Source organism: Melospiza melodia, chromosome 25, assembly GCF_035770615.1.
Source record: "Melospiza melodia melodia isolate bMelMel2 chromosome 25, bMelMel2.pri, whole genome shotgun sequence".
In the NCBI taxonomy this organism is placed as follows: Eukaryota; Metazoa; Chordata; class Aves; order Passeriformes; family Passerellidae; genus Melospiza; species Melospiza melodia.
The window spans coordinates 7,043,122-7,070,966 of record NC_086218.1 but is presented as its reverse complement, the minus strand read 5'-3'; the positions used below and the strand labels follow the sequence as shown (position 1 = coordinate 7,070,966).

The 27,845-nt window shown below is 58.4% G+C and overlaps 1 protein-coding gene across 1 annotated transcript in view; it reads right to left on the bottom strand.

Moving 5' to 3' along the window:
• Positions 1 to 27,187, bottom strand: part of LOC134429068 (Fc receptor-like protein 5) — a 129,071-nt gene extending 101,884 nt beyond the window's left edge. Inside the window, exons 1-4 of the mRNA XM_063176158.1 lie at positions 27,157 to 27,187; positions 26,472 to 26,492; positions 26,153 to 26,383; positions 19,254 to 19,270 (exon numbers count right to left, since the gene is read on the bottom strand). Coding sequence (XP_063032228.1) covers positions 19,254 to 19,270; positions 26,153 to 26,383; positions 26,472 to 26,492; positions 27,157 to 27,187 — 300 coding nt within the window. The remainder of the gene's footprint in view (positions 1 to 19,253; positions 19,271 to 26,152; positions 26,384 to 26,471; positions 26,493 to 27,156) is intronic.
• Between the last annotated feature and the right edge of the window lie 658 nt (positions 27,188 to 27,845).

Genomic DNA, 27,845 nt, shown 5'->3' with positions numbered 1-27,845 from the left:
TAAATGAGAACTATCATCCAAGGAAAGTGGGAACATTCCTGGAATGGAAAGAAGACCCATGTCAAAATTGTTTTGTAATTTCAAAAACTATGAGGCTCCTAGGCCAAAGTGTAGGAAAAAGAATAACAGCTCTTTACTAGGAAATTTATAAACCAGAACAGAACAAACAACACAAACCCACAACTTTCCCTCCCCCTCAGCGCTGTTAGTTTTTGTGGCAGTTTTAACCGCATCCAGCAGGGGGCGCTGCAGGGAGCACTCCCGGACAGCAGGGGGCGCCCCGGTCCAGCTCCATCCCCTCAGGGGCCATGGGGGCCTCGGACGGGAGGCAGGAGGGGAAATCGCTCCTTTTACAAACTCATGGGCACCAATCAGTCCCGGCACCACCACTGGCAGCGGGCAGAAGCCGCCAAGGCAGCAGGTTGGATCTCAGTGCCCACTGGCAGTGTAACAGTGTCCCGGGGCCAGGCACACGCCCTGCGCAACCCCCACAACAGTTCTCCATGATCCCAAATGCAAGGAAGGCAGCACCTGACCCTAGGTAGTTCTCGGGTCCACAGCAGCACCTCTGGTGGCTTTGTGCCACAATTCCTGCAAACCCTGAGACTTTCACTCCTTTTTCCTTTTTCAGCCCTGGTAGAGCATCTCTGGGATTGTTGAATTGCCCTGGGACATCGAGAAAGGCTGGTGCTCGGTGCTGGCTCTGCCAGAGCTCATTTGGACTTCCTGCTCTTCCTTGGCCACTGCTGATCCCCACACAGTAGCCCCAGCTGAAGGAGGAGAAGGAGTGCAGATCCACAGCCCCGAGGGCTCTGCAGCTGCAGCTGGAGCACAGGGAAAGCCCAGAATGGGACCATTGCCTTGGGACAACAAAATGGGGCAAAATTGGATCTGTTTCGGTCAATACCCCTGTTATGCTCTGGGAGCTCCAGACACTTAGAGAGTTGTTGTAATTAGGGACGGGATTCCTATAGTTTAGCCATTCTCCTGAAACATCCCTGTGCACAAACACACAGCCCTGCTGCCTCTCCTGGGGATTTTGGGATCCCATGGCTGAGGCAGGAGCGGCTGGAGCAGGTGGCCCACGGGAACAGCACCTGGCCATGCAGCTGGAGCAGAAGCACTGGGAATTCTGCAGGGCACTCAGGAGAGGCCAGGCCGGGCCATGGTGGGGCATCACTTGCCATTCCTGCTCTCCCCAGATTTTGGGACAGAGCAGTGACACCCATCGGGCTCCCAAACCCCTCAGGGCTCAGGCGCAGCCTCACAGGAGGTCCTGGCCCAGGCCTTGGGGATGATTCAAGTGCTCTTGTGCTCATTCCTGACAAAGGGCAGCGCTCCAGGAATGGTCAGCACATCCCGAGGGAGCAACCCAGGGCTGCTGGAGCCCGAGTGCTGTGGGCAAGGACGGTGTGAGGGAGCCAGGCCCCGCTCAGCCGGCACTGCCCCAGGAACGTCTCATCCTGCAGGAGCTCGGCAGCCTCTGCCGGTGCCGGCCCCGGGGCTGTCGGGGGGCGCGGCCGGAGGGTCCGGGGGCAGCGGGTGGGAGGGGCTGGGATGGAGGGACCGGGACCCCACTGGGGAGCCCCGAGCATGAAGGGAGCAAAACGGTGGAGGGGAGGCCCTGGAACAGGGGGGAGCAGAGACCCTGCGGTAGGGTCTGTGGAAAGGAGGGACCGCAATGGTGGTCCTGGAGCACCGGGAAGGGCCCAGCTGCCATCGCGCTGCGAGTGCCGGGACGGCCACAGGGTGTCCGAACTGACTGTGGCAGCATCCAAAGCCACTGTCGCGATGTGTCGGGACCGAGCGTTGCCAGGGTAAGGCCCCCACAGCTCCGGGAAGTGGAGGGGTACCCTGAAAGGGGTGCAGCTGGTATGAGGCAGAGCCCTGTCTATTCCCTGTGCCCTGTGCAGGTGAGGCGGGCAGGGATGGAGCAGCTTTGGGAACACCTGGAATCCAGACAGGGTCACTCCCCACAGCCCCGTCACAGCCATAGGGCAGAGCCGCTGCTCAATATTTTCTACATTTCCCACTTATCTGGCAGCCGAGCCAGAACCCAAACTTTCTTTCCAAGACATTCCAAAGGGCTGCAGGTTTTGTTCATGAAGGAGGACCAAGTCAGGTTTTTGAGCAGATTGTTGTGGCATTTGCAGTAGTTATCGGGCTCTCTTAGTCCCTTGGAGACAGGGATTAAATGATCAATTGCTGCATTTCCAGACTGGTTCCTCCACAGCTGCCCCTGCAGGGGGGGTTTCCAGCCAGCCCTGCTCTGAAAATCATCAAATGCCCTTGCAGAGCCACTGCTTGGGCTCCCTTTGGGTTTTGTGCTTCTTGCAGAGCTGAGCAAACCACAGGCAGGCCTTTTTCCCCCCACAGAATTCTCACCTCTGCAGCAGCTCTAAAGCTGCCAGAATCAAAGCCAAGGGGACAGGGGGGACCCTCAGTTGCTGGCTGCCACCTGGGGCTGGCCAGAGCAGGGCTGGGCAATGGCCATCCCTGTGCAGTGGGGCTGGGCCATTGTTATAGGTAAAAGTTAAGTTAAGTTAAAATAGGATATAGTTCAATTATATTGTATTAATTATATTATTTGTATTATGTTAAAGGGGGGAGGGCTTATTAGAATGTGCTAGAAGGGTCCAGGGTATGGTGAAACAAGGGTCTGATGGGGCAAGGCAAGGTCGAAGAGAGATTGGATGAAACATCTGACCAATCATTCTAAGTCCTGCAGAAATGATTGGTCCAGAATGAACGGCGGTAAAGACCAATGAGAAGCCTGGAAATGGACCAATCATCATGAGGATCCAAAATGCACCAATCCTGGACTTGAAGGGGACTATAAATGTGGGGAGTTCATTTGGGTTGGGGCTTTTCTTCTTTTGGGATATCTGTTGTTTGGGAGAACCTGGTGCATGTGGGGTGAGGGCGCTGTTTTAGTTTTTAGCTTGCTGTGTGGGTGCCTGGGCTTATCTTGGGCACTCCGTTCCTTGTAGGTATTTTAATAAACGAGAACCTCTTTCTCTGGATAAAGTTTGGCCTTGTTCCTATCCATAACACCATGGCTGGGCCCCACCCTTGGATGGCCACTGGCTTCAAGGATCCGGAGTTTGAGAGATCCTTCCTGCCCCGGGTCTCCATTCCCCAGCTGCTCTTGCAGGCTCAGATCCTGCAGGGGACGAGCAAGAATGGAGAAATCTGGACCACCCCTCCGGAGCTGCCATCCCCCAGGAATGGACCCCCTTGTCCATCATGTGTCCCCCCCTGGGATAGGATCCCCACATGACAGAACATCCTCCCCCCCCCCTCCCCCCCGCCGTGTGACACTCAGTACAAATGGCCTCTTCCTTCTTTGGCAGGACAGAAAAATGAAAGTGTTGGGGGGCACAGCCAGACACCCCCATCCCCCACAGCCTCCCCAGCCCTCTCAGTAGACCCTTCACTGTTACTTGCCCCACTGTGGGGTTCCCCCAACCCATTCCCTACTCAATTGTTTCCCCGAATAATCAAGGAACAAACTGGGGTGTTGTGAAATTAAGGAATCAAAGGGAGGAAATGGAAATGAAGAGTGGAAAAAGCCCCTGGGAGCTGGGGGCACACTGACTGAGAGCCCCTCGGAATCTCCCTGGGGTGACCCCCAGGACATCAGAACACTTTGGGGGCTGTCCTGAGCTGTGGGTCACCCCAAAATTTGAGGCACTCAGGGAAGGGGCTCCAAATCACGGACCCACTGAGCCACTGCCCATCCCTGGCACCCCCATTCCCCTGGGAACCCAACCATGGGACCCCCATTCCTTCAGTCCCCATGTCCCAGGGACCCCATGCCAGTACTCACATTCCCCAGGATCTCCATGGCCCAGGACCTCATTCCCAAGGAACCCTCTCCCATTCATTCCATCCCCAGAAATCCCTCTTACCCCAGAACCTTGATTCTCCCAGGAACCCCCATGCCCACTGGATCCCTCATTCCCCCTGGTACTCTCATCCCTAGGTCAACCATCCCTTGACCCCAAATCCCTGGAGCCCTCATTGTTCTGGGACTCCCATCCCTTAGTTCCCCCAGCCCTGGGCACCCCCATTCCCATGGCACCTCCATCCCTGGTGACACCCTCTTCTCAGAAACCCTATACCCAGGGACCCAATCCCTTGGGCTCCCCATTCCCCTAGAACCCATCCCCGGCTCACCAAACACTCTGTGCCCCTCATTCCTGCTAAGCCCATGTCCCACCTTCTGGCACTCTGTCTTGTCCCCATCCTGTCCCCACCCTGCCCACAGCCTGTCCCCAGCTTGTTGTCACCCTGCCCCCACCATGTGCCACCTACACATGAGGATGAGACCTGACCTCTCTTCCTTCCCCTTTTGCCAAAGAGCCACCACCCAGGGAACAGCCACCCTGGCAGCGAGTGACAGCAAGTCCAGGTGTCTGGGGACACCGGGATGGCCAGGAAGGTGGCGCTGCTCCTGGGGGGTGAGTGCCCTGGGCATGGACCTGACACCATGGGGATTGACCCCAGTGAGGCAGAGACCACTGGGGAGGGGGCACAGGGAGAGGGAGAACATGTCAGTCACTGAGGTACGATTCTGCTATGAGGACAGAGAGGTGTAGGGGTCCCTCAATGGGACTGTGCTGTCCCTTTCCCCTCTGCAGCTGAATCACACTGGCCACTACTGCTGTGGGGGCAGGGTGAGCTCCAACGTGTCCTCATGGGCACTCTCAGTGCCAGTGACAGTGACAGTGCACAGTGAGCACCCCACAACTGGAGCTCCAATCTCCGGACCCCACCACCACCTCCCAGCAGACTCACAGTCCCAGTCCTTAGCACCCCTCTCCTTCCCAGAGCTCATCTCAGTGCCAGTGCTGGAGGATCCCCCAAGCTCACTGTGGGGTCCCTCCTGAATCTCAGCTGCCTCAGCACCGCCAGTCCCCTGCGGCCCTGAGCCCCTCTCCTGCACGTGTTCTACTGGGACGGGCAGGTGGTGGGGGGCCTGCAGGGGTCCCCGCAGCTGCTGGTGCCCAACGTGAGGGTCTCCCACTCGGGGAATTACAGCTGCCAGGTGCGCTCCGAGGGGGGGCTGTGCAGAAGAGCAGCGCCCGGCTCCACATCACGGTGCACAGTGAGTGCGGGGATGGGCACGGGGAGTCCTCAGAGACCCCCCGGGTCCCCGTCCGGGGTACCTCCATGTCCCCCTGACGCCTTTATTGTGTCCCTTCACATCTGCCCTCAGTCCCTTCACTCCTCTGTGGTGTGACCCAATACCCAAAGTCCCCCATCACACCAATCCCCCCGTCCCTATCCCCCCACAGCAGCTGCCAGCCCCTCCCTGTGCCTCAGCCTTGTCTTTGTCCCCACAGTGCCCGTGGCCAATGCCACCATCACCCTAAGTCCCCTGTCACATCAAGTGCACGCAGGTGACAACATGACCCTGCTCGGTGCAGGTGGGCTCCGCCCCTGTCACCTTCACCTGGCTGCACAATGGGCAGCAGGTGGCCCAAGGTCCCCTCCTGGAGCTCAGGGCTGTTGATGTGGGACATTTGGGCACCTACCAGTGCATGGCCACCAACCAGCTGGGACAGGATGGACACCAGGCTCTCAGCCCTGAGCTGGCCCTGGAGGTGACACGTGGGTCACCCTGGGTCACAGGTGGGGGTCACACAGGGTTACTGGGGTGTTCAGGACCCCCATGGTTCAGGGTGACCCTGGTGTGTCCCCTCTATCCTCAGCAGTGGCTGTGAATGTTGGCAGGACCCTCCTGTTCCTGCTCCTGCTCCTGGCTGTCATCGGGGGCTGTCACTGGTGGCACCACAGGGGTGGGTGACAATGGGGGAGGGGATTGGGGTCCTGGAGTGAGGAGGAGCCCCCAGAGTGGACGCAGAGATCAGCAGCACCAAGGGCCCCTGAGCTGGGGAACACTGAGCCTGCAGTGACCTTGGCTGGGGGTCCTGGGGGATATGGGGGGAATTTGGAGAGTCTTGGTTGGGCTCCAGGGCCATCCCAGATGGGCTTTGAGGAACATTGCGGTGGCATTGGGAGTTCCTGGAGGGTTTGGAGAGCTCCTAGAGGGCTGTGCAGGGATGTTGGAGGATCTTTTTGGGTCCTGTGGGAGTTTGGGGATCCCCCTCTCTGCCATGCTTGGGGTTCTGGGGGCTCAGAGGGTTGGGGGCACCAGGGGGACTGGGGGCACTGCGGTCATACAGAAGTTCCGGGAAGTTCAGGGGTCATCAGAGTGTCCTGGGGGAATCAGGGGTCCATTGGGAATCAGGGCTGCGGTGGGGATTTGGGGGTCCCGTGGGTGGTTGGAGCTGCCGAGGTCCCAGGAAGAATCAGGGGTCCCGGTGTCCCCACGGTCACCCCCTCCCCTTTCCCTTGCAGCCGCCAGGAAGCTCCAGGACAAGTGAGTGGGGGGCTCGGGGTAGGACTCCCCGTTCCCCCTCCTCAAACACCATGCAGACCCCCCCATCCCCACAGGATCCCCCTGGAGCAGGGGGCTGTGCTCAGCACCCACATCATGGGCACTGAGTGGGCAGTGGGAGAATTCCAGGGTGGTACAGGGACACATCACCAACATGTGTCACCCCCCCTACCAGGTCCCCACAACCAGTGTCACTCTCAGGGCCCCCACAGGTGTCCCCCAGCCCTGCCCCACCTCGGGATCCACAAGTGACTAACATAGAGCTGTCGGGACCCCAGGAGGGACAGCGGGACCCCTGTGACTACGAGAGCGTGCTGTGACACTGGGGGCACTGGGGGCCATTGGGGGCATCGATTCCCCTCAGGGGTCTCTTCTTCCTTTTCACTGCACCCCATGGGGCTCCTCATTCCCTCTACCAGTTTTGGAGGAGCACACAACGTTTTTCCGTCTTATTGTACTCAAAATTCAGTTTTTTGGTCAAACTGTGTGAGAAACAAGGCTCACTCTGTACATTTCTTATATGGTTAATGAGGGATAAAAGGGTCAGTAAACAGCGTGCTGGGTGCTTGGCAACTGCCAGAGGCACATGGATAACTACTGCAATTCTTCTTACATACCTTTTCATTGTATTGGTGAAATACATACTCAGGAGTGTTATACATATTCAAACATTCTTTTCAGTTCACATGTTCCAGGAATCCTTATGCTTGGTTTGAGCCTTGATTCATTTTCAAAAAGTACATGCCAAACTGCAGATTAAATTTATATATTTCATGTCCTCAAAAGGCCCCCCTGTTCTGCGGTTTGACAGTTCTTGATAGCCCAAGAGTCAGTGGTAAGTTCCTCTTTGCATTCTCTTTTTTGATGTTTATTTATTTGATACTTTTCAATGTGTTCTTCTCATACAGATGAGATACTCCACCAGTACATTAAATCAACATTAGCTATTTCACAAAATTATTTTACTTATTCTCACCATTGTCAGTTAGTTACACAAATAAAGGCATTAGCTACTTATGCAACAGTTAATGTTTCAAGGCACATTGTCTCTATCTTGATATTTTGGGAGAGCCTAAACTATAATGTGTTTATCACACTAAAATATATGTTCTCCACAGGGATTAGGGTAAACAGGCTGACAAATTGTCAAATCAAAAGCAGTGAAAAACTGATTACAATCTGTATTATATCAAAATAATTTGGAAAAACCAATAGAATCGGGAAAGCCAATGACTACATTGTTATTCACAACAGGCAGAAGGTGTATTGAAGGGTTTATCTGACTTATCCCGCTCTGATATTGTCAGCAATAAATTCAATTCATATCTCTAATTCCGAGGCAGTTTTACCCGTGACAGGATTTGATGAGTGATCTCTCCTGGTCCTTGTCTCAACCCAGGAACCCTTTGCTCAATTTTCTCCCCCCATCCAGGTGTGGAGGGCAGTGAGAGAGCGGCTGTGGGGGGTGTGGGGCATGCGGCCTCTGTCCATCCATGGCAAGGCAGGGAGGAGGAGGAGGGTCCAGGTCAAGATGTTGAGCAGATTGGTGTGGGATTTGCAGTAGTTTTGTGGTACACTTAGTCCTCTACCAAGAGGAGCAAATGATCAATTGCTGCATTTCCAGACTGGTTCCCTCACAGCTGCACCTGCAGGGGAGGTTTCCAGCCATCCTTGCTCTGAAAACCATCATAGGTCCTGGCAGAGCCAGTGCTTGGGCTCCCTTTGGGGTTTGTGCTTCTTGCAGGGCTGAGCAAACCACAGGCAGGCCTTTTTCCACCCACAGAATTCTCACCTCTGCAGCAGCTCCACACACCCAGAGCCCCTCAGAATATGTGTGGGGTGACCCCCAGGCCACCAGCACCTGGTGGAGGCTGTGCTCAGCCCTGGGTCACCCCAAAATCTGAGGCACTCAGGGAAGGAGCTGGGACCTATGGGTCCACCCAGCCACTGCTCATCCCTGGCACCACCATTCTCCTTGAAATCAAATCATGAGTACTCCATTTCTTATGTCCCCACCCTCTCTGAAACCCATATCCCAGTAGAGATATTCCCCAGGAACTCCATGGCCCAGGAGCCCTCATTCCCAAGGAACCCTCTCCTACTCATTCCATCCCCTGAAATCCTCCTTTACCCAGGACCTTGATTCTCTCCGGAACCTCCCATTCCCATGGGAACTCCCATTCCCCCAGCATCCCCATCCCATGACCCCAAATCCCTGGAGCCCACGTCCCCCTGGGACTCCCATCCCTGAGTCCCCTCAGCCATGGCAACCCCATCCCCAGTGACTCCTCCTCCTCAGCTCCCCCATTTCCAAGGACCACAATTCCTTAGGGACCCCCCCATTCCACTGGACACCCATTCCTGGGACCCCAAACCCCCTGAGCCCCACACTCCTGGGAACCCCATGTCCCACTGTGTCACCTCCAGCTTTGTCCCCATCCTCTCCCCTCCCTGCCCACAGCCTGTGCCCAGCTTGTGGCCACCCTGCCCCCACCAAGGGCCACCTATGCATGACGTGACCTCACTTCCTTCCTCTTTGGCCAAAGAGCCACCACCCAGGGCAGAGTCACCCCTGGCAGTGTGTGACAGCCAGTCCACATGGCTGGGGACTTCCGGATGGCCGGAAAGGTGGCACTGCTCCTGTGAGGTGAGTGCCCCGGACACGGGCCTGACACTCCAGGAATGGGCAGGGAAGCGGGCACAGGGGGGCTGTGGGATCCCCTGAGGTCCCCAATGCCAGCAGTGCCAGTCCATGTTACCCACAGTGGACCAGAGTGGGAACAGGGATGTAGGGTGGCTTTGGAGACAGGAACAGGGAGGCAGGAATTTGGGGATGGGGATGTGAGGACAGGAATTTGGGGACTGGCATCTTTTGGCTGAGGTATCTCTGTGCATAGTGAGAAGTAAATGGGAATACAGGGACTGGAGGGGACAAGAACAGTGAGGATGTAGCCATGGGGATGGGATTATGAGCTGGTGGGGGTTACCTGGGCCACCATGTGCTGTGTCTGTGGTGTCCTCAGGCCCAGGGTGTCCACAGTGACCCCATGTTCTGCCTCAGCCCAGAGTGGCCTCAGTGTCCCTGCTCCCAAAGTGTCTGTGCCTCATGCATGTGGTGCACGGGTGGCTGTGACACAGACATGTCCCCCTGCCTCTCAAAATCTATTGGGGAGCACTCCCATGCACTTTCTCAAAAGAACTGCTGTCCCCATGGGGACTGTCCTCACACCCTCTACCCCTGTGCTGCTGTCTCCCTGTTCCACCCTCACCCAGCCCTGTCCCTTCTCCCTTCCAGCCCAGACCCTCGGCCTTGCTGGTGAGTCCTTGGGGGATGCCATGGCCCTACCATGCTGTCCCCAGCCCCACGCTGGTCCTGGCAGGCTGGTGTCCCCTTTCGCTCACAGGTGCCCAGACCACCCAGATCCTGGTGGAGCCTCCTGGAGGCTGGCGGCGCTGTGGGACTGGGTGACACTGACCTGCCAGGGCTCGTTGGTCGCCGGTGCCACCACCTGGCACAAGGACAGGCAGCACTGGTGGCAGGGACAGAACACCGTCAGTGTCACCGAGACTAGCCACTACATGTGTGACAGACCCGGCAGTGGGCTCAGCCTCCCTGCATGAGTCTTAAACGGTGAGGGGATGTTTGGATGTCCCCAGGCTAGCACACGCATGGACCCCGATGACTCTGCGTGGGCTTCGCTTCATGGGTCACCTCCTGTGTTACCAGATCCTGTCCCCTGCTGAGGGGACATCCCAGAGCATCCAAGTGTGGGTGGAAATTGTTTTGGAATCGGGGAGCCCTGTGAACAGGGTGTGATCCAATGGGGGTGTCCCAGTGCTCTCCCCCAGACTGGCTGGTGCTGCAGGTAATGGCACAGGCACTACTGGAGGGGGACACGGTGACACTGCTCTGCCAGGTCTGGCGGGACAGCACGTTTACCTCGACGTCCTTCACCGAGAGGAGATGGAACTGGAGGGTGCTCCATGGTGGGACCGAGCTGTCCGTGTCCCCTCTGCAGCTGCACCACAGTGGCCACTAAATGTGCAGGGGCTGGGTGGGATCCTGGGGGTGAAAGGAGTCAGCGCCAGTGCCAGTGACAGTGCAGGGTGAGCACCCTACAGCCACCACCCTGACACCCCCACTGCCCTTCCCCAGAGACTCGGGTTCTCAAATTTCCCTCTCCTCCCCTTCCCAGAGCTCTTCTCGGTGCTGGTGCTGGAGGGTCTCCCTGATCCCACCGTCGGGTCCCCTCTGACTCTCAGCTGCCTCAGCAGCCCCGGCCCCCTGCAGCCCTGAGGCCCTCTCCTGCACGTGTTCTACTGGGACAGGCAGGTGGTTGTGGGCCATCAGGGGTCCCTGCCGCTGCTGGTGCCCACTATGGGGGGCTTCTCCTCGAAGAATTCCATCTCCGAGGGCGGGGCCATGCCGAACAGCAGCACTCGACTCTGCATCACGGTGCCCAGTGAGTGCGGAGATTGGCACGGGGAGCACCCAGAGAGCCCCCAGGTCCTCTGGTTGGGCACCTCCGTGTCACCCTGAAATATTTCTTTTGTCCCCCCACCTCTGCCCTGGGTCCCCTCACTCCTCCGCGATGTGACCCCATCTCCAACATCCCCCACCACACCCATCCTCCTGTCCCTATCCCCCCACATCAGCTTCCATCCCCTCCCTGTGCTCTCAGCCCTGTCTGTGTCCCCGCAGTGCCCGTGGAAAATGCCACCATCACCCCCAGTGTCCTGGAGGTGACACCGTTGGACACAGGGACACACAGGGACACAGGTGGGGTCACTTAGGTACACCAGGGAGCGCAGAACCCTTGGGGTGATGGGTGATCCTGATATGTCCCCCTTTGTTTCTTGCAGTGGCCGCAGGGGCCAGTGGGGCCCTTTTGTTCCTGCTCCTGCTCGTGGGTGTCATTGTGGCCTGGCACCGGTGGCACCGTGTGGGTGGGTGACAATGAGGGATGGGGGTCATGGAGAGGGGTGTGAAGGGCCCCAGAGAAGGGGGGCCCATAGGGTGGCACCCACAGCCCCTGGCTTGGGAGGGGCTGAGCCCTCAGTGGCCATGGTTCAGAGCTGTTGGAGGGTCCTGCAGGGAGGTTGGGGGTTCTGTCAGGGGTCCCCCTCTCTGCCAGGCTCAGGGTTCTCGGGGCTCAGGGTGTTGGTGGAAGTGTGGTGGTTCAGGGATAGTGGGAGGGTATCAGGGATACTGGGGTGCCTGGGGAGAATTATGTGTCTGGTGATGGTTCAGCATTCCCAAGGTTGGATGGGGGCCCCTGGGTCTCCAAAGTCACACCTCCAGTTTTCCTTTGCAGATGCCAGGAAGCACCAGCAAAGGTGAGTGCAGCCTCCAGCCATGATTCGCCTTTTACCCAAACTCCCAACACCTTCCATCCCCTTTCCCACACCCCCTTATTCCCACAGGGCCCCCCAAGACCCACTGGCACTCCAAGTGGAGGATCCTCAGGCATTGTACGTGGAGCTGCAAAGACAACCGTGGGAACCCAGTGACATCTATGACAATCTACACCAAAAGTTGTGATGCTCTGGGAAGCGGGAGGCACTGGGTGACACTGGGAGTGCTTCCTCCATTGCTCCCGTGATCGCCCATCCTTCCAAGGGAGGTGGTCATGGGTCAGGGGAAGGCTACACCGGGCACCCTGTGCTCCCCATTTCCTCTCCCAGTACCCCCCAGTACTCCCCCATTCTTTGCCGGTACCTGCAGGAGCTCCCCAGCCCCATCCAAGTGCCCAAGTACCCTCAGGGACTGCCCCATTCTCTCCCCACTACTGTGCTTGCAGTACACCCAGGGCTTCCCCATTCCCCCTCCCACTACCCCTGTCCCATGCCACTGGAAAAGGGGGAGTCGGGGAAGATTCTTGCTGAAAGGTTACTAAGGTGAAAATGAAGCACAAAGATGGCAATATGATATCAGAGAACTGTTTATTGATAAAGGAGGGTAAGTGTTCTTCCGGAGGGGGAGAGAAGAGAGTAGAAAGGGAAAAGGATAGAGAGAGAAACAGAAGACAGGGACAGCGTTACCGCAAGAAGCTCAGGCGCTCTGTGGGCATCAGCTGGGCAGATGGAGTGTGTGTGCTGCAAGCCAGGGCGAGCCCACATGGCTTTTGTGAGTGGCTGGGCGTGATTTCCAAGGACGGCACCTGCGCGTCTCTGGCATGGGCGAGTGATGGCTGCAGGCTGGCTGCTGCGGGCTGGCTGCAGGCTGGTGCTGCGGCACTGGTGGCTCTGGGCTGGCTGCCGCGGGCTGGGGCTGCGGTGGGCAGGTGCAGCAGGCTCGGTGCTGTGGGCAGCATAGGAAACGTGGCAGAGGCAGCGGGTGGGTGCAGGCAGCATCTGCTCCATTGGGGAAAGCAATGAAGGAACGTCCAGGACGAGCAGGAATGAGCTGCCTCGGGGAAGCAGCAAAGCAGGGAAGAACAGATGCGGACAGAGAAGAAGGACTACCGTGAGGAAAAGGCGGTGTGGGGGCAGTATCAGTGGTATTTTTGCCCAACGACCAAGAGGAAATATGCATCTGACTCCATCTTTTCAGAAGGCTAAAGTGTATTATATTACATTACATCTAAACCAAATCTGCCAAGCACTCATCTGCACTCCACTGCACACAATCTCATGACTGTCAGCCAACAGTCCCCACTCACACACACCTGGATTCAATTGGTCAGTGAATCAAAACACTCACACCAGAATCCAATCACAAATTCCCTTCAGGTAAACAATCTTCCACAATTCATTCCACGTGTGAACAACACAGGAGCAGAAAATGAGATAAGAATTGTTTAGATCATTCTTTGATTCTCTCACTGCTTCTCCCAGGTTCAGAGAATGTGAATCCCACAGGGGAGGAGGGCCAAACTGACCCTCTCTGCAAGCCCCTGATCCCTGCAAGAAACCCAAAGCAAAACACTCCTGTTGTGTCAGAGTTAGCTGCTTTTATTTGCAAAGGCTCCTCCCACTGCCTGATTTCCTGGGTATTTTTTCATAGATATTTTTCCTCGGGCATCTGTCCCACCAGCCAGTGGGGGTCACTCATAGCCTGATCAGCTTTCTCTCCCCTGATTCTCTGTTGTGTGAAGCCTTGCCAGGGACAGGGTTCCCAGCACATGTAAAACCCACAGAGTCATTTTTCACCTCATGTGTAGCATATGTTGGGACATAAATCAAAATCAGATTTGTTTCTCTTAAGCCCAGTGTGCTTAGTGGCTCTGCAGTCCCCATACCAGTGCTCCCACTAAGGTGGCTTACTGGTGCCCATCCCAGTTCCAAGGAGGCACAGGACCTGGTTCCTGCTCCTGGGACAAAAATGCAGCTTTTTGGTTAAACTGGCAGAAATGGTGTTTCTTTGTTCAGCTGTGTCAAGGAAGCTGAACAAGGGGGGAACCTCCTATGGAATGGAAAATACGACCCCCTTCTCTCTGAACTATTGTAATTTTGAAATTACAGGGCTTTTAGGTAAAGATGTGGGAACAGCAATAACAGTTATTTATGGGTATATATTGACAGAAACAAGTTAATGGAAGTTGACTTTTACTGGATATTATATGAATAGATATTACATTATTGATTATACTGTTGATTAAATACTGCGATGTTGTTCAGATAGTGAAAAGTATTATGGAGTGGCTGATGTTGTTGTCCAGGCCATCCAAGGGTGGGGCCCAGCCATGGCCCAGCCCCACTGCACAGGGATGGCCATTGCCCAGCCCTGCTCTGGCCAGCCCCAGGGGGCAGCCAGGACTCGAAGGTCCCCCCTGTCCCCTTGGCTTTTATTCTGGCAGCTTTAGATCTGCTGCAAAGATGAGAATTCTTCGGGTGGAAAAAGGCCTGCCTGTGGTTTGCCCAGCCCTGCAAGAAGCACAAAACCCAAAGGGAACCCAAGCAGTTGTTCTGTGAGGGCCTTTGATGGTTTTCAGAGCAGGGCTAGCTGGAAATTCCCCCCTGCAGGGGCAGCTGTGCAAGAAACCAGTCCAGAAATGCAGCAATTGATAATTTTGTCCCTTGCAGCAAGGGTCTGAGATAGCCCCAAAAGCCTTGCATATCCCGCAACAATCTGCTCAACAACCTGATCAGGTCCCTCCTCCTTCCTGCCTCAAACCTGCAGCCCTTTAGAATGTCCTGGGAAGAGTGTTTGGCTTCTGGCCATGGCTGCCAGACAAGAGGGAAAAGTGTGGAAATATTGAGCTGTGGCTCTGGCTGCAGCTGTGGTGGGGCTGTGGGGAGGGATGCTGTGTGGATTCCAGGTGTCCCCAAAGCTGCTCCATCCCTGCCCTCCTCACCTGATCGAGAGGCTGAGGGTTTGCAGGAATTGTGGTGTAAAGCCACCAGAGGTGCTGCTGTGGACCCGAGATGAGCCTGAGACCAGGCGCTGCCTTCCTTCCATTCAGGATCATGGAGAGCAGTCGCGGGTGTTGCGCAGGGCGTGTGCCTGCCCCCGGGACACTGCTACGCTGCCAGTGGGCACTGGGATCCAACCTGCTGCCTTGGCGGCTTCTGCCCACTGCTGGTGGTGGTGCCGGGAGCGATTGGTGCCCAGGAGTTTTCAAAAGGAGAGATTTCCCCTCCTGCCTCCCGTCCGAGGCCGCCATGGCCCCTGAGGGGATGGAGCGTGGCCGGGGCGCCCCCTGGTGGCCGGGAGTGCTCCCTGCAGCGCCCCCTGCTGGCCGCAATTATAACTGCCACAGAAACCAACAGCGCTGAGGGGGAGGGAAACTTCTGGGTTTGTGTGGTTGGTTCTGTTCTGGTTTATAAATTTCCCCGTGAAGAGCTGTTATTCCTTTTCCTACAGTTCTGCCTAGAAAACCCATCATCTTTGAAATTATAAAGAGTTTGTGATATGGGTCTTCTTTCCTTTCCAGGAATGTTCCCACTTTCCTGGGCACACAATTTTCATTTAAAGGAGTTGCCAACTCATGCATTTCAGTGTGGATGGGACAGACACCCCAAGAGAAGAAACAGTCAGGGACTTGGCCACCTCATGCTTTGTCCTTTAAGCCAGTTGGACCACCCAGGGCCCTCTGCCCAGGTGGCACTTAAGGTCACCAGGCCACTCCAGAGCTGGCTTTGTCAAGCGTCACACTGTCCCCAATGTGCCATGGCTGACAGACTGATGGACAGATGGGGCCCTGTCTCACCAAAAGCAAGGTCTGGCCCAGCCCTGCCACACATAGCTTTTCCAAAATGTCTCCAGAAATCAAATTTTTTCTGGTCTCTGAGACAGCACCCTGTGCCATGGCCTGAACCCAACTGTCCTGGAAAATGGGGAGGCTCAGGGACCCCCTCAGGGCATTTGTGAGATCCTGGTGTGGGGAACATGGCACAGGAGGGGTTTGTGACAGGGGACAAGAGAATCCAGAGCCACCTGAAGGCCACTTTGACCATCAGAGCAAGGAAGGTCCAGGGCTCTGCCAGGTTTCTCTGGTGGAGAAAACGTCATGGGGGAGGGGGTGGGGGGAGGGTTTGGGGATTGTTCTTTGTTGGTGGCTTTTCCTGGAAACTATTCCTTGTGTGACCATTTGGACTCTGAACCTTGTTGCTGTTGCTGTTGGTTTTATTTACTCTCATTGCTGTTTCAGGAAATTGTTCTTCTCTCAGCTCTTTGGGATCTTCGTGCCTCCATGGGAGCGGCAGGGAAATGGGCAGCAGCCCGTGGTTTTTTGTGTCAGTGCAGAACTGGAGAATCCCATTCCTAAAGCCCCACAAAGCTGAACAAAAACCATCTCTGCCAATTTAACCAAAGAGCTACATTTTGGAATAAATTAGAAGGAAATGGGTCAGGTGCTCCCTGGAACTGGGAGGAGCCTGGGAAGCCATGGGTATACTGGGAGCACTGGGAGGGGAAAAGGGGAGGACTAGGGGCCCTGTGCAGCACCCCTGACACGTGATCATCACCCCAGGCAGGATGGGCCACCATGGGAGCCATGGGATGGGGACTCCCATTGTACCCCATTGTCACAGCGCATTCTCATGGATGTCACTGGTGTCCTGCAGTCACCCATGTGGTCCTGGCAGCTCTGCGTGGGTCACCTGAGGGTCCTTGCGGGGGACAGTAAGAGACACCTGGCTTGGTGTGACACCCATGGGTGACATGTTCGTGTCCCCACCCATCCCCCATACTCACCCCCTGCCCCCTCATGTCCAGCCTGTCCCCCCCCCTCCAGGGGATAAGGGGGTTCTGGGGGCCCCTGGGGGGATAAGGGGGGTTCTGAGGGGCATCTGGGGAAGGGGTCAGGGAAGAGCCATGGCTGGAACTCCCCACTCACCTGTCCTGGGATTTCCTGAGAGCTGCAAGAAAAAGAGGATGGGCTGATCATGGGGTCCCCTGGGCCTCAACCCCACCTGGGACATTTAAATGCCCACTGGAGCCCTGAGCCCCCACCAGACACTGATTTCTACTGGACTGCCAGGCCCCTGCACCCAAAGCACCCCTGAGCAGCCCCAGAACACCTGAGGCACCCAGGTACTCCAACCCCCTCCCCAGGAACCCTGAACCACTGAGCACACTCAAGCCTCAAGGAACCCCAAAAATGGAATGCAGGGAAGACCCCAAACTGCTCCAGGATCCCTGAAGAGCTCTCCACATCCCTGCACAACTCTCCAATACCACCCTAAAAGCCCCCAGGAGATCCCAATGTCACGCCAATACTCCTCAAGGCCCTTCCTGGGACAGCCCAGGACCCTCTGAAAGGCCCCCAAAGCAAAGGTCACTGGGGGCTCAGCTTCCTCCAGCTCAGGGGCTTTGGGTGATGCCCCAATGGCCCCCCCAGTGTATGGGGCTTTCCCCCGATTCTTGTAGGACCTTGTGCCACACCTATTGTCACTCACCCCGGTGGTACCACCAGTGACAGCCCTCGATGACGGCCAGGAGCAGGAGCAGGAACAGGAGGGTCCTCCCAACATTCACACCCACTGCTGGGGACAGAGGGGACACATTGGGGTCATCCTGAACTGCAGGAGTCCTGACCACCCGGATGACCCCATGTGACCCCACCTGTTACCCAGGGTGACCCACGTGTCACCTCCAGGGCCAACTCAGGGCTGAGTGCCCGGAACACGCGGTGCCCGTCCTGTCCCAGCTGGTTGGTGGCCACGCACTGGTAGGTGCCCGAATGTCCCACATCGATGTCCCTGAGCTCCAGGAGGGGACCCTGGGCCACCTCCTGCCCCTTGTGCAGCCAGGTGAAGGTGACAGGGGCTGAGCCCACCTGCACTGAGCAGTGCAGGGTCACGTTGTCACCTGCATGCACCTGGTGTGCCAGGGGGCCGGGGGTGATGGTGGCATTGGCCACGGGCACTGTGGGGACAGAGACAGCGCTGGCACCGGGCCAGGTGGGATGGGGGTGCTGTGAGTGGGGTCACCCCCAGCCTGAGGGTCCCACTTTCCCAGGATGGTGACATTCAGGGGGTCACTCTCGGCCCCTGTTACTGTTTACTGACTGTTAACACTGTCCCCGTTACTGATCCGGCACTGGTACTGGCTGCTGTCATTGTCCCCAATGTGGCGCACCTCCAGGTGGGGGCCCGTTCCTGGCAGTGCCCCTGAGCCCTCCTGGTGCCAGGAGAAAGACAGAGGACCTGTCCTCGTGGCCACCGTGCAGCTCACCACCAGGCCATCCCCGAGTGCCACCTGTCCTCCGGGGGGCTGCGCTGACCGGGACACCCCCGAGGGCGGGACACCTGCAGGAGCGGGGGGACAGCTGTGGACAGTGAGGGACCTGGGTGGTCAGGGAGGGGCAGGAGGATACCAGTTAGGGAGAGGGGGGACAGAGATGGGGGGAGATTTGAAAAAGGGGGATGGGGGGTTCTGGGAAGGGAATCCTGAAGAGCGATGGGGGTGACACCAGGGAGGGTTTGGGGACACGGGGAGACCATGGTCGGACCTGGGGAATGTGTGGGGACCTCAGAGGGGGGTGGAGGGATGCAGGGAGGGGTCAGGGGATCCAGTGAGGGATGAGAGGACACAAGCCAAGAATGGAGGGACCTGAGGAGGGACCCAGGTCAGCAATGGCAGGACATGGAAAAGGTGCCAGGAAAGGATGGGGGTACCCATGTGGGGTCTGGGGAGGGACCAGAGAAAGGAACAGGGAAGCCAGGGAGGGATACGGGAAACTTAGGTGCCACAGGTCATGTGTCAGGAAGGACTGGGAGTCCCCAGGCAGGGTTGGGGGAGCCGTGGAGGCTATGGGGGGCCCCCGTGCCCATCCCCGCACTCACTGCGCACGGTGATATAGAGCCGGGCGCTGCTCCTCCGCACGGCCCCACCATTGGAGCGCACCTCACAGCTGTAATTGCCCGAGTGGGAGACCCCCACGGCGGGCACCAGCAGCTGCGGGGACCCCTGTGGGTCCCCACCACCTGCTCATTCTGGTAGAACACATGCAGGAAAGGGGCTCGGGGCCGCAGGGGGCTGGGGGTGCTGAGGCAGCTGAGGGTCACGGGGGACCCCTCGGTGAGCTTGGGGGGACCCTCCAGCACTGGGACCGAGAAGAGCTCTGGGAAGGAGAGGGGAGGGGGATTTGTGAGCCTGAATCCCTGGGGAGGGGCTGTGGGGGTGTCAGGGTGGGGGCTGTGGAGTGCTCACCATGCACTGTCACTGTCACCGGCACTGACTGCCATGACTTCTCTGATGTCCCGAATTTCACCCGGCCCTTGCAGCTGTTGCTGCCACTGTGGTTCAGGTGCAGAGGGGGCAGGGACAGCTCGGTGCCATCAAGGAGCCTCCCCAGTTCCTTTCCCTCTCGGTAGAAGGACGCTGTGGTGACCGTTCTGTTCCACGAGATCCGGCAGCGCAGTGTCACCGTGTCCCCCTCCAGCAGTGCCTGCCCCGCACCTGCAGCACCAGCCAGGCTGGGGGACAGAGGGGACCTGTCACACCTGATGGCACCAGGACCCCCGCATTGTGTCACACTCAGCACACCAGGGGTCTGCAGTTACCACACGGTTTCCCCCACTCTGGGATTCTCTGGGATGTCCCCAGAGCAGGGATAGGCTCTGGTCACACAGGAGGTGCTCCATGGAGCGGAGCCCACCCAGAGCCATTGGAGTCCCCGTGGGTGCCAGGCTGGGGACACCCAAACCCCCTTACGTTGTAAGACTATCACGAGGGGGCTGCGCCTGGTGCCGGGTCTGTCACACCAGTAGGTGCCACTCTCGGTGACAGTGAAGCGTTCCTGTCTCTCCTGCCACAAGCGCTGCCTGTCCTTATACCTGGCGGCAGCACTGGCGGTCCCCGTGCCCTGGCAGGTCAGTGTCACCCGGTCCCACAGGACCGGTGCTATCCAGGGCCTCCACCAGGATCTGGGTGGTCTGGGCACCTGTGGGTGACAGGGGACACCAGCCTGCCTGGGCCACCAGGTAGCTGGGGACAGAGGGGTGGGGCCATGGCATCCCCTGAGGACTCACCAGCGAGGCCGAGGGTGTGGGCTGGAAGGGAGAAGGGACAGAGCTGGGTGAGGGTGACACTCCAGGGACAGCAGCACAGGGGCATGGAGTGTGGGGCTGTTCCCAAAAGGTCTCACTGGGGGCAATGGTGTGGCACAGATGTCTTGAAGACAGGGACACAGCAGCCAACCCTTGCTCAGGCATGGAGACCTGTGCTGGGACAGGTCACCCCTGCCAGCCCCACAGCCACATCCCCATGGCCCTGTGCCCATGGTCCATTTCTGAGGGCACCTGTCCCCATGGCCCATCAACATGGTGTTTGTCCCCTTGTCCCTGTCCCTGCATTCCTGTGTTCCTCTCCTGGTCCCCACAGATGCCCCAGCCCCAAGGTTCCTTCTGCCACATCCTTGTCCCCACATCTTCATCTTCCTGTCCCCACATTCCTGTCTCCTGTTTCTGTCCCCAAAGCTACCCCACAACTCTGATCACACTGGGCTCCATGCCCGGCCGGCATTGGGGACCTCAGGGGACCCCACAGCCCCCTCTGCCCCCTCCCCTCCCCATCCCCGGGATGTCAGGCCCTTGCCCGGGGCACTCACCCCACAGGAGTAGCACCACATTTCCGGCCATCCCGGTGTCCCCAGCCATGTGCACTGGCTGTCACTCACTGCCAGGGGTGGCTGTCCCCTGGGTGGTGGCTCTATGGCCAAAGGGGAAGGAAGCGAGGTCAGGTCTCACCCTCATGCGTAGGTGGCACCTGGTGGGATTAGGGTTGCCACAAGCTGGGCACAGGCTGTGGGCAGGGTGGGGACAGGATGGGGACAAGGCTGGGTGGGACACAGTGGGACATGGGGTCTCCAGGAGTGGGGTCTCAGGGGGTTTGTGGATGTGGGGATGGGTGTCCAGGGAAATGGGGGGTCCCTGGGAATGGGGGTGCTGAGGAGGTGGAGTCACTGGGAATGGGGGTCCCCACACCTGAGGGGTCACAGGGATGGGAGTGCCAGAGGAACATGAGTTCCGGGGATTTGGGGTGATGGGATGGGGATGCTGGGGGAATGGGGGATGCTGTGGGAATGGGGGTCCTGTGAAAATCAAGGTCCTGTGGGAAGGGAATTTTAGGGATGGGATGAACAGCAGAGGGTTTCTTGGGAATGAGGTGTCCTGGGCCATGAAGATCCTGGGGAATGTGAGTACTGGGATATGGGTTCCAGAGAGGGGGAGACATAAGAAATGGGGTACTCATGATTTGATTTTCAGGGGAATGGAGGTGCCAGGGACGGGCAGTGGCTGGGTGGGCCTATGGGTCTCAGCTCTTTCCCTGGGAGCCTCAGATTTTGGGTGATTCAGAGCCCAGCACAGCCCCCACAAGGCGTCGGCAGCCTGCGGGTCACCCAAAACAGATTCTGAGGGGTTCTGGGTCTGTGAAGCTCCTGGAGCAGAGGTGAGAATTTTGTGTGGGGACAAAGGCCTGCCAGTGGTTTGCCCAGCCCTGCAAGAAGCACAAACTCCAAAGGCAGCCCAAGCAGCGGCTCTGGGAGGGCATTTGATGATTTTTAGAGCAGGGCTGGCTGGAAACCACCCCCTGGGAGGGGCAGCTGTGAGAGAACCAGCCTGGAAATGTGGCAATTGATCATTTGTTCCTCTTTGTAAGGGACAGAGAGAACCACAAAACTACTGCACAATCCACAACGTTCTGCTCAACATCCTGACCTGGACCCTCCTTCTTGAACAAAACCTGCAGCCTTCTGGAACCTCATGGAAAGAATGTTTGGGTTTGGGATGTGTCTGCCAGATAAGAGAATGAAGTGTGGAAACACCAAGCAGGGGCCATGCCAACAGCTGTGTTGGACCTCTGTGGAGTGACCCTGTGTGGATTCAAGGTTTCCCCAAAGCTGCTCCATCCCTGGCCTCCTCACCTGAGTGAAAGGCTGAGGGTTTGCAGGAATTGTGGTGTCAAGCCACCAGAGGTGCTGCTGTGGACCTGAGACCTGCCTGGGGTCAGGTGCTGCCTTCCTTCCATTCGGGATCATGGAGAGTGGTCGCTGGTGTTGCACAGGGCGTGTGCCTGACCCTGGGACACTGCTACGCTGCCCGTGGGCACTGGGATCCAACCTGCTGCCTTGGCGGCTTCTGCCCGCTGCCGGTGGTGGTGCCGGGACCGATTGGTGGCCATGAGTTTGCAAAAGGAGCGATTTCCCCTCCTCCCTCCCGTCCAAGGCCGCCATGGCCCCTGAGGGGATGGAGCTGGACCGGGGCGCCCCCTGCTGGCCGGGAGTGCTCCCTGCAGCGCCCCCTGCTGGCCACGGTTATAACTGCCACAGAAACCAACAGCGCTGAGCGGGAGGGAAAGTTCTGGGTTTGTGTTGTTTGTTCTGTTGTGGTTTATCAATTTCCCAGTAAAGAGCTGTTATTCACTCTCCAACACTTTGGTATCCCCAGATTTAATTTCCAAGATTATCTTGGAAATTAAAAGAAATTTAGATATGGGTCTTCTTTCCATTCCAGGAACATTCTCACTTTCCTTGGCAGATATTTCTCATTTAAATGAGTTGCCAACTCCTGGGTTCCAGCAGGGATGTGACAGACACCCCAAGAAGGGACAGGATCAGGGACTTGGCTACCTCATGCTCTGCCTTTTAAGCCAGTTGGGCCACCAAGGGCCCTCTCCTCAGATGGCACTTTTGGTCACCCGGTCACTCCGGAGCTGGCTTTTGTAGAGCATCACACTGTCCCCAGAGTGCCACAGCTGACAGACTGTTGGAAAGATGTAGCCCTGTCTCACCAAATGCAAGGCCTGACCCACCCCTGCAACACATAGGTGTTCGAAAATGTCTTCAGACATGAAACTTTTCCTGTCTCTGACCCCCCACCATGTACCATGGCCTGAACCCAACTGCCCTGGCAAAAGGGGAGGCTCCGGAACCCCCACAGGGCCTTTGTGACATCCTCGTGTGGGGAACATGGCAGAGGAGGGGTTTGGGACAAGGGAAAAGAGAATCCAGAGCCTCCTGAAGGCTGCTGTGGCCATCAGAGCAAGGAAGGTCCAGAGCCCTGCCAGGTTCCTCTGGTGGAGGAAACGTGCTTGGGGGAGTGTTTGGGGCTTGTCCCTTTTTGGGTGCTTTCCCTGGAAATCTTTCCTTGTGTGACCATTTGGAGTCTGAATCTTGTTGCTGTTGCTGTTGGTTTTATTCTCTATCGTTGCTATTTCAGGAAATTAATCTTTCAGCCCTTTGGGATCCTTGTGCCCGCACAGGGAGGCAGAGGGGCAGTTTTTAGTGGCAGCACACACACGAGTGGGTGCCCATGGATGGGGATCCCCAGTGCCCCCCAGTTCCCCCCAGTGTCACAGCACATTCCCATAGATGTCACCGGGTTCCCGCGGTCGCCCCTGGTGTCCCCGCAGCTCTGCGTAGGTCACCTGGGGATCCTGGAGGGTGGTGGCATGGGGGGACACTGCGAGAGACACGGGCTGTGGGATCTGGGTGGGGTGACACTCGTGGGTGACGTGTCCCTCTGCGTGTGTCCCCCCTGTACTCACCCCCTGCCCTCTTAGTGACCACGACGTGGGTGTACAGCACCTCCCCCTCTTCTGGGGGGGTCAGGGGATCCGGAGTGGCCCTGAAGGAATAAAGGGGATGTGGGGGAGGGGATGGGAGGTCTTGGGGTTTGGGGTAAAATGGGAGAGTGTGGTTTGAGCCCCCCACTCACCTTTCCTGGTTCTTCCTGGTGGCTGCAATGGAAGCAGGGGAGGAGTGACTATGGGGTCCCAGGACCCTGACCCCTCTCAGGATTCCTGGACCCCTTCAAGACCTCCCAGTATCCCTGAAGCCCCCCAGAATCCATGAGCCTCCCCAGTGTCCGCAAACAACTCACACTCAAGAACCCAAATCCCAGGAGGGACAGAGACTTCCCCAAAAACCCCCAGGGCCTTAGAAAGAATCCCCAACATCCCTGCAGGACCATTCAGCATCTCCCCAAACCCTGCAAGACCTCTAGCCAAAGTCACAATTGTGGTGCTGTGGGTATTTCCCTATGGTTTCTCCAATTCTGTGGGCCTCTACAGCTCCCTGGAACCCCCATGCCCCCATTGTCACCCACCCACACAGTGCCATCGGTGCCAGGTCACAATGACACCCACGAGCAGGAGCAGGAAGAAAAGGGCCCCACCGACCCCTGTGGCCACTGCAAGAAACAGAGGGGGACACATCAGGGTCACCCATCACCCCATTGGTCCTGCACTGCCTGGTGACCTCACTTGTGTCACCCCACCTGTGACCCAGGATGAGCCAGGTGTCACCTCCAGGGCCAGCTCTGGGCTGTGTGCCCGAACACGCAGTGCCCGTCCTGTCCCATCTGGTTGGTGGCCACGCACTGGTAGGTGCCCGAATGTCCCACATTGATGTCCCTGAGCTCCAGGAGGGGACCCTGGGCCACATGCTGCCCATTGTGCAGCCAGGTGAAGGTGACAGGGGCTGAGCCCACCTGCACTGAGCAGCGCAGGGTCACGTTGTCACCTGAACACACCTGGTGTGCCAGGGGACCGGGGCTGATGGTGGCATTGGCCACGGGCACTGCGGGGATAGAGACAGGGCTGGCACCTGGCGAGGTGGGATGGGGGTGCTGTGGGTGGGGTCATCCCCAGCCCGAGGGTCCCGCTCACCCAGGATGGTGACATTCAGGGGGTCACTCAGCCACGCTGTTCCCATCACTGACCCGGCACCGGTACTGGCCGCTGTCATTGTCCCCAAAGTGGCACAGCTCCAGGCGGGGGCCGGTGCCCACCAGTGTTCCCGAGCCCTCCCGGTGCCAGGAGAAGGACAGGGTACCTGTCCCTATGGCCACCTCACAGCTCAGCACCAGGCTCTCCCCGAGTGCCACCTGTCCCCCAGGGGGCTGCGCTGACAGGGACACCCCCGAGGGCGGGACCCCTGCGGGAGAGTGGGACACCAGGGGACAGTGAGGGACCCGGGGGGGTGTCAAGGAGGGGCAGGGGAATTCCAGTGAGGGAGAGGGGGTGCAGAGATTGGGGGATGGGGACCTAGAAATGAACCCCGAGGGATGATAAGGGGGTCAGGGATGGAAAACCTGGAGAAGGAGGTGGGCAACACCAGGAAGGGTACGGGGACCATGGGAGGGCATGGTGAGACTTGAGCAATGTGCAGAGACCTCAGAGAGGGGTGGAGGGACCCAGGGATGGGGGAGGGGACTCAACGAAGGATGGAGGGAAACACAAGCCAGGAATGGGGGGAGCTTAGGAGAGGCCCGGGGCAGAGATGGCAGGACACAGAAAATGCACCAGGGAAGGATGGGGGTACCCGTGTACGGACTGGGGGTCCCGAGGAGAGACCCGAGAAAGGATGGGGGGGGGGCAGGGAGGGATCTGGAAAAGGTTGGGTGCCCCAGAGCAGGCGTCAGGGAGGGCTGGGAGATGCCAGGCAGTGTGGGGGACCCGAGGCATCTGTGGGGGCTCCCCGTGCCCATCCCTGCACTCACTGCACACGGTGACAAGGAGCCGGTTGCTGCTCTTCTGCACTGACCCCTCCTGGGAGTGCACCTCACAGCCATAATTCCCCGAGTGGGAGACCCTCACAGCGGGCAGCAGCAGCTGCGGGGACTCCTGTGGGCCCCCCACCACCTGCCCATCCCGGTAGAACACGTGCAGGAGGGGGGCTCGGGGCCGCAGGGGGCTGGGGGTGCTGAGGCAGCTGAGAGTCAGGGGGGACCCCTCAGTGAGCTCGCGGGGACCCTCCAGCACTGGGACCGAGAAGAGCTCTGGGAAGGAGAGGAGAGGTGAGGACTGTGAGTCTGAGTGCACTGGGAAGTGGCTTTGGGGGTGTCAAGATACTGGAGTTCCAGCCGTGTGGGTGCTCACCATGCACTGTCACTGTCACTGCTGCTGAACGTGACTGCCAGAACCCCACGACGCCCTCACATCTGTAGCGGCCGCTGTGGTGTAGCTGCAGAGGTGAAAGGGACAGCTTGGTCCCCTTGAGGAACCCCCTGATTTCCTTCTCCTCCCGGTAAAATCGCACCCTGGAGAGATGGCTGTCCTGCCGGCACTGGCAGCGCAGTGTCAAGGTGTCCCCCTCCAGCAGTGCCTGCGCTGGCACCTGCAGCACCAGCGGGTCTGTGGGACAGGGAGGTCACATCTCACTATGAGACAGTTCTGAGGTGGGTGCCCATAGCACTGGGGACATGTGGGTGCCCTGGGGTGCTCGGGGATGCACTAGGATGTCCCTATGTGCAGGGGACTGGCTCTTGTCACACGAGGGGTGTGAGGCCACCTAGGGAATGGAGCCCACCCTTAACGCTCTGGGGCCCCCATGATCATTAAAGGTCTCCCCTCACCATCTAAGACTGTCACGGGGGGGCTGCGCCCAGTTCCGGGTCTGTCACATGTGTAGGTGCCACTCTCGGTGACACTGAGGCGGTCCTGTCCCTCGTGCCACCAACGCTGACTGTCCTTGTACCAGGTGGTGGCACCGGCAGTCCCCAAGCCCTGGCAGGTCAGTGTCACCCGGTTCCACAGCACTGCTGGCCTCCAGGGAGGCTCCACCAGGATCTGGGTGGTCTGGGCACCTGTGGGTGACAGGGGACACCAGCCTGCCAGGGCCAGTGTGGGGCTGGGGACAGCGAGGTGGGGACATGGCATCCCCTGAGGACTCACCAGCAAGGCCGAGGGTCTGGACTGGAAGGGAGAAGGGACAGGGCTCAGTGGGGGTGTCACCATGGGGACAGAGGCACATGGGGTACAGGGTGTGGTGGCTGTCCCCAAAGTGTCCCCGTGGGGACAGATGCTCTTGTGGGAAAGTGTGTGGGTGGTCCCCAAATGTCTGGACAGGCAGGGGGACATGTCTGTGTCACAGCCACCCGTGCACCACATCCATGTGGCACAGACACTTTGGGAACAGGGACGCCGAGGCCACCCAGGGCTGAGGCAGAACATGGGGACACTGAGAACACCCCGGGCACGAGGACACCATGGACACAGCCCATGCTGGCCCAGGTCACCCCCACCCTGCTCATGATCCCATCCCAGTGATCCCATCCCCATGGCCACATCCTCACCGTTCTTGTCCCGGCATCCCAGTTCCCTTCCGTCCCTATCCCCGGAGCTGCCTGAGCCCAAAGGTGCCAGTCCCCACATTCCTGTCCCCACATCCCCATCCCCAAATTCCTGCCCTGTCTTCCTGTCCCCAAAGGCACCCTACATCCCCAGTCACACCCAGGTCCACTGTGGGTAACATGGACTGGCTCTTCTGGCATTGGGGACCTCAGGGGACCCCACAGCCCCCCTGTGCCCCCTCCCCTCCCCATCCCCAGGGTGTCAGGCCCGTGCCCGGGGCACTCACCCCAAAGGAGCAGCGCCACCTTCCCGGCCATCCCGGTGTCCCCAGCCATGTGCACTGGCTGTCACTCGCTGCTGTGGCCACCGCTCCCCTGGGTGGCGGCTCTTCGGATGAAGGGGAAGGAAGCGAGGTCAGGTCTCGATCTCGTGCGTAGGTGGCCCTTGGTGGGGGCAGGGTGGGGACAGTCTGGGGACAGGCGGGGGACACGGGTGGGTGGGACAAAATGGGTCATGGGGTTCCCAGGAGTTGGGAATTTGGTGGTTTTGGGGAGGCAGGAATGGGGTCACTGGTAAATGGGGTCCTGAGGAGGGGGGATATCCAGCAATGGGGATGTCATTGGAATGAGCGTCTCCATACCTGGGGGGACTCAGGGATGAGAGTCCCGGGGGAATTTGGGCTCCAAGGATTTGAGTTCATGGGATGGGAGAATGGTGGGTCCTAGGAAGATTTCAGGGGATGGAATGAACGGGAAGGGGTTCCTTGGGAATGTGGTGCTGGGCCATGGAGATCCTAGGGAATGTCAGTGTTGGGATGGGGGCTGCAAAGAGAGTTGGACATAAGGAATGGAGGTCCCATGTTTCCATTCCTGGGGGAATGGGGGTGCCAGGGATGGGCAGTGGCTGGGTGAGCCCATGGGTTGCAGCTCCTTCCCTGGGTGCTTCAGATTTTGGGGTGACCCAGAGCCAGCACCA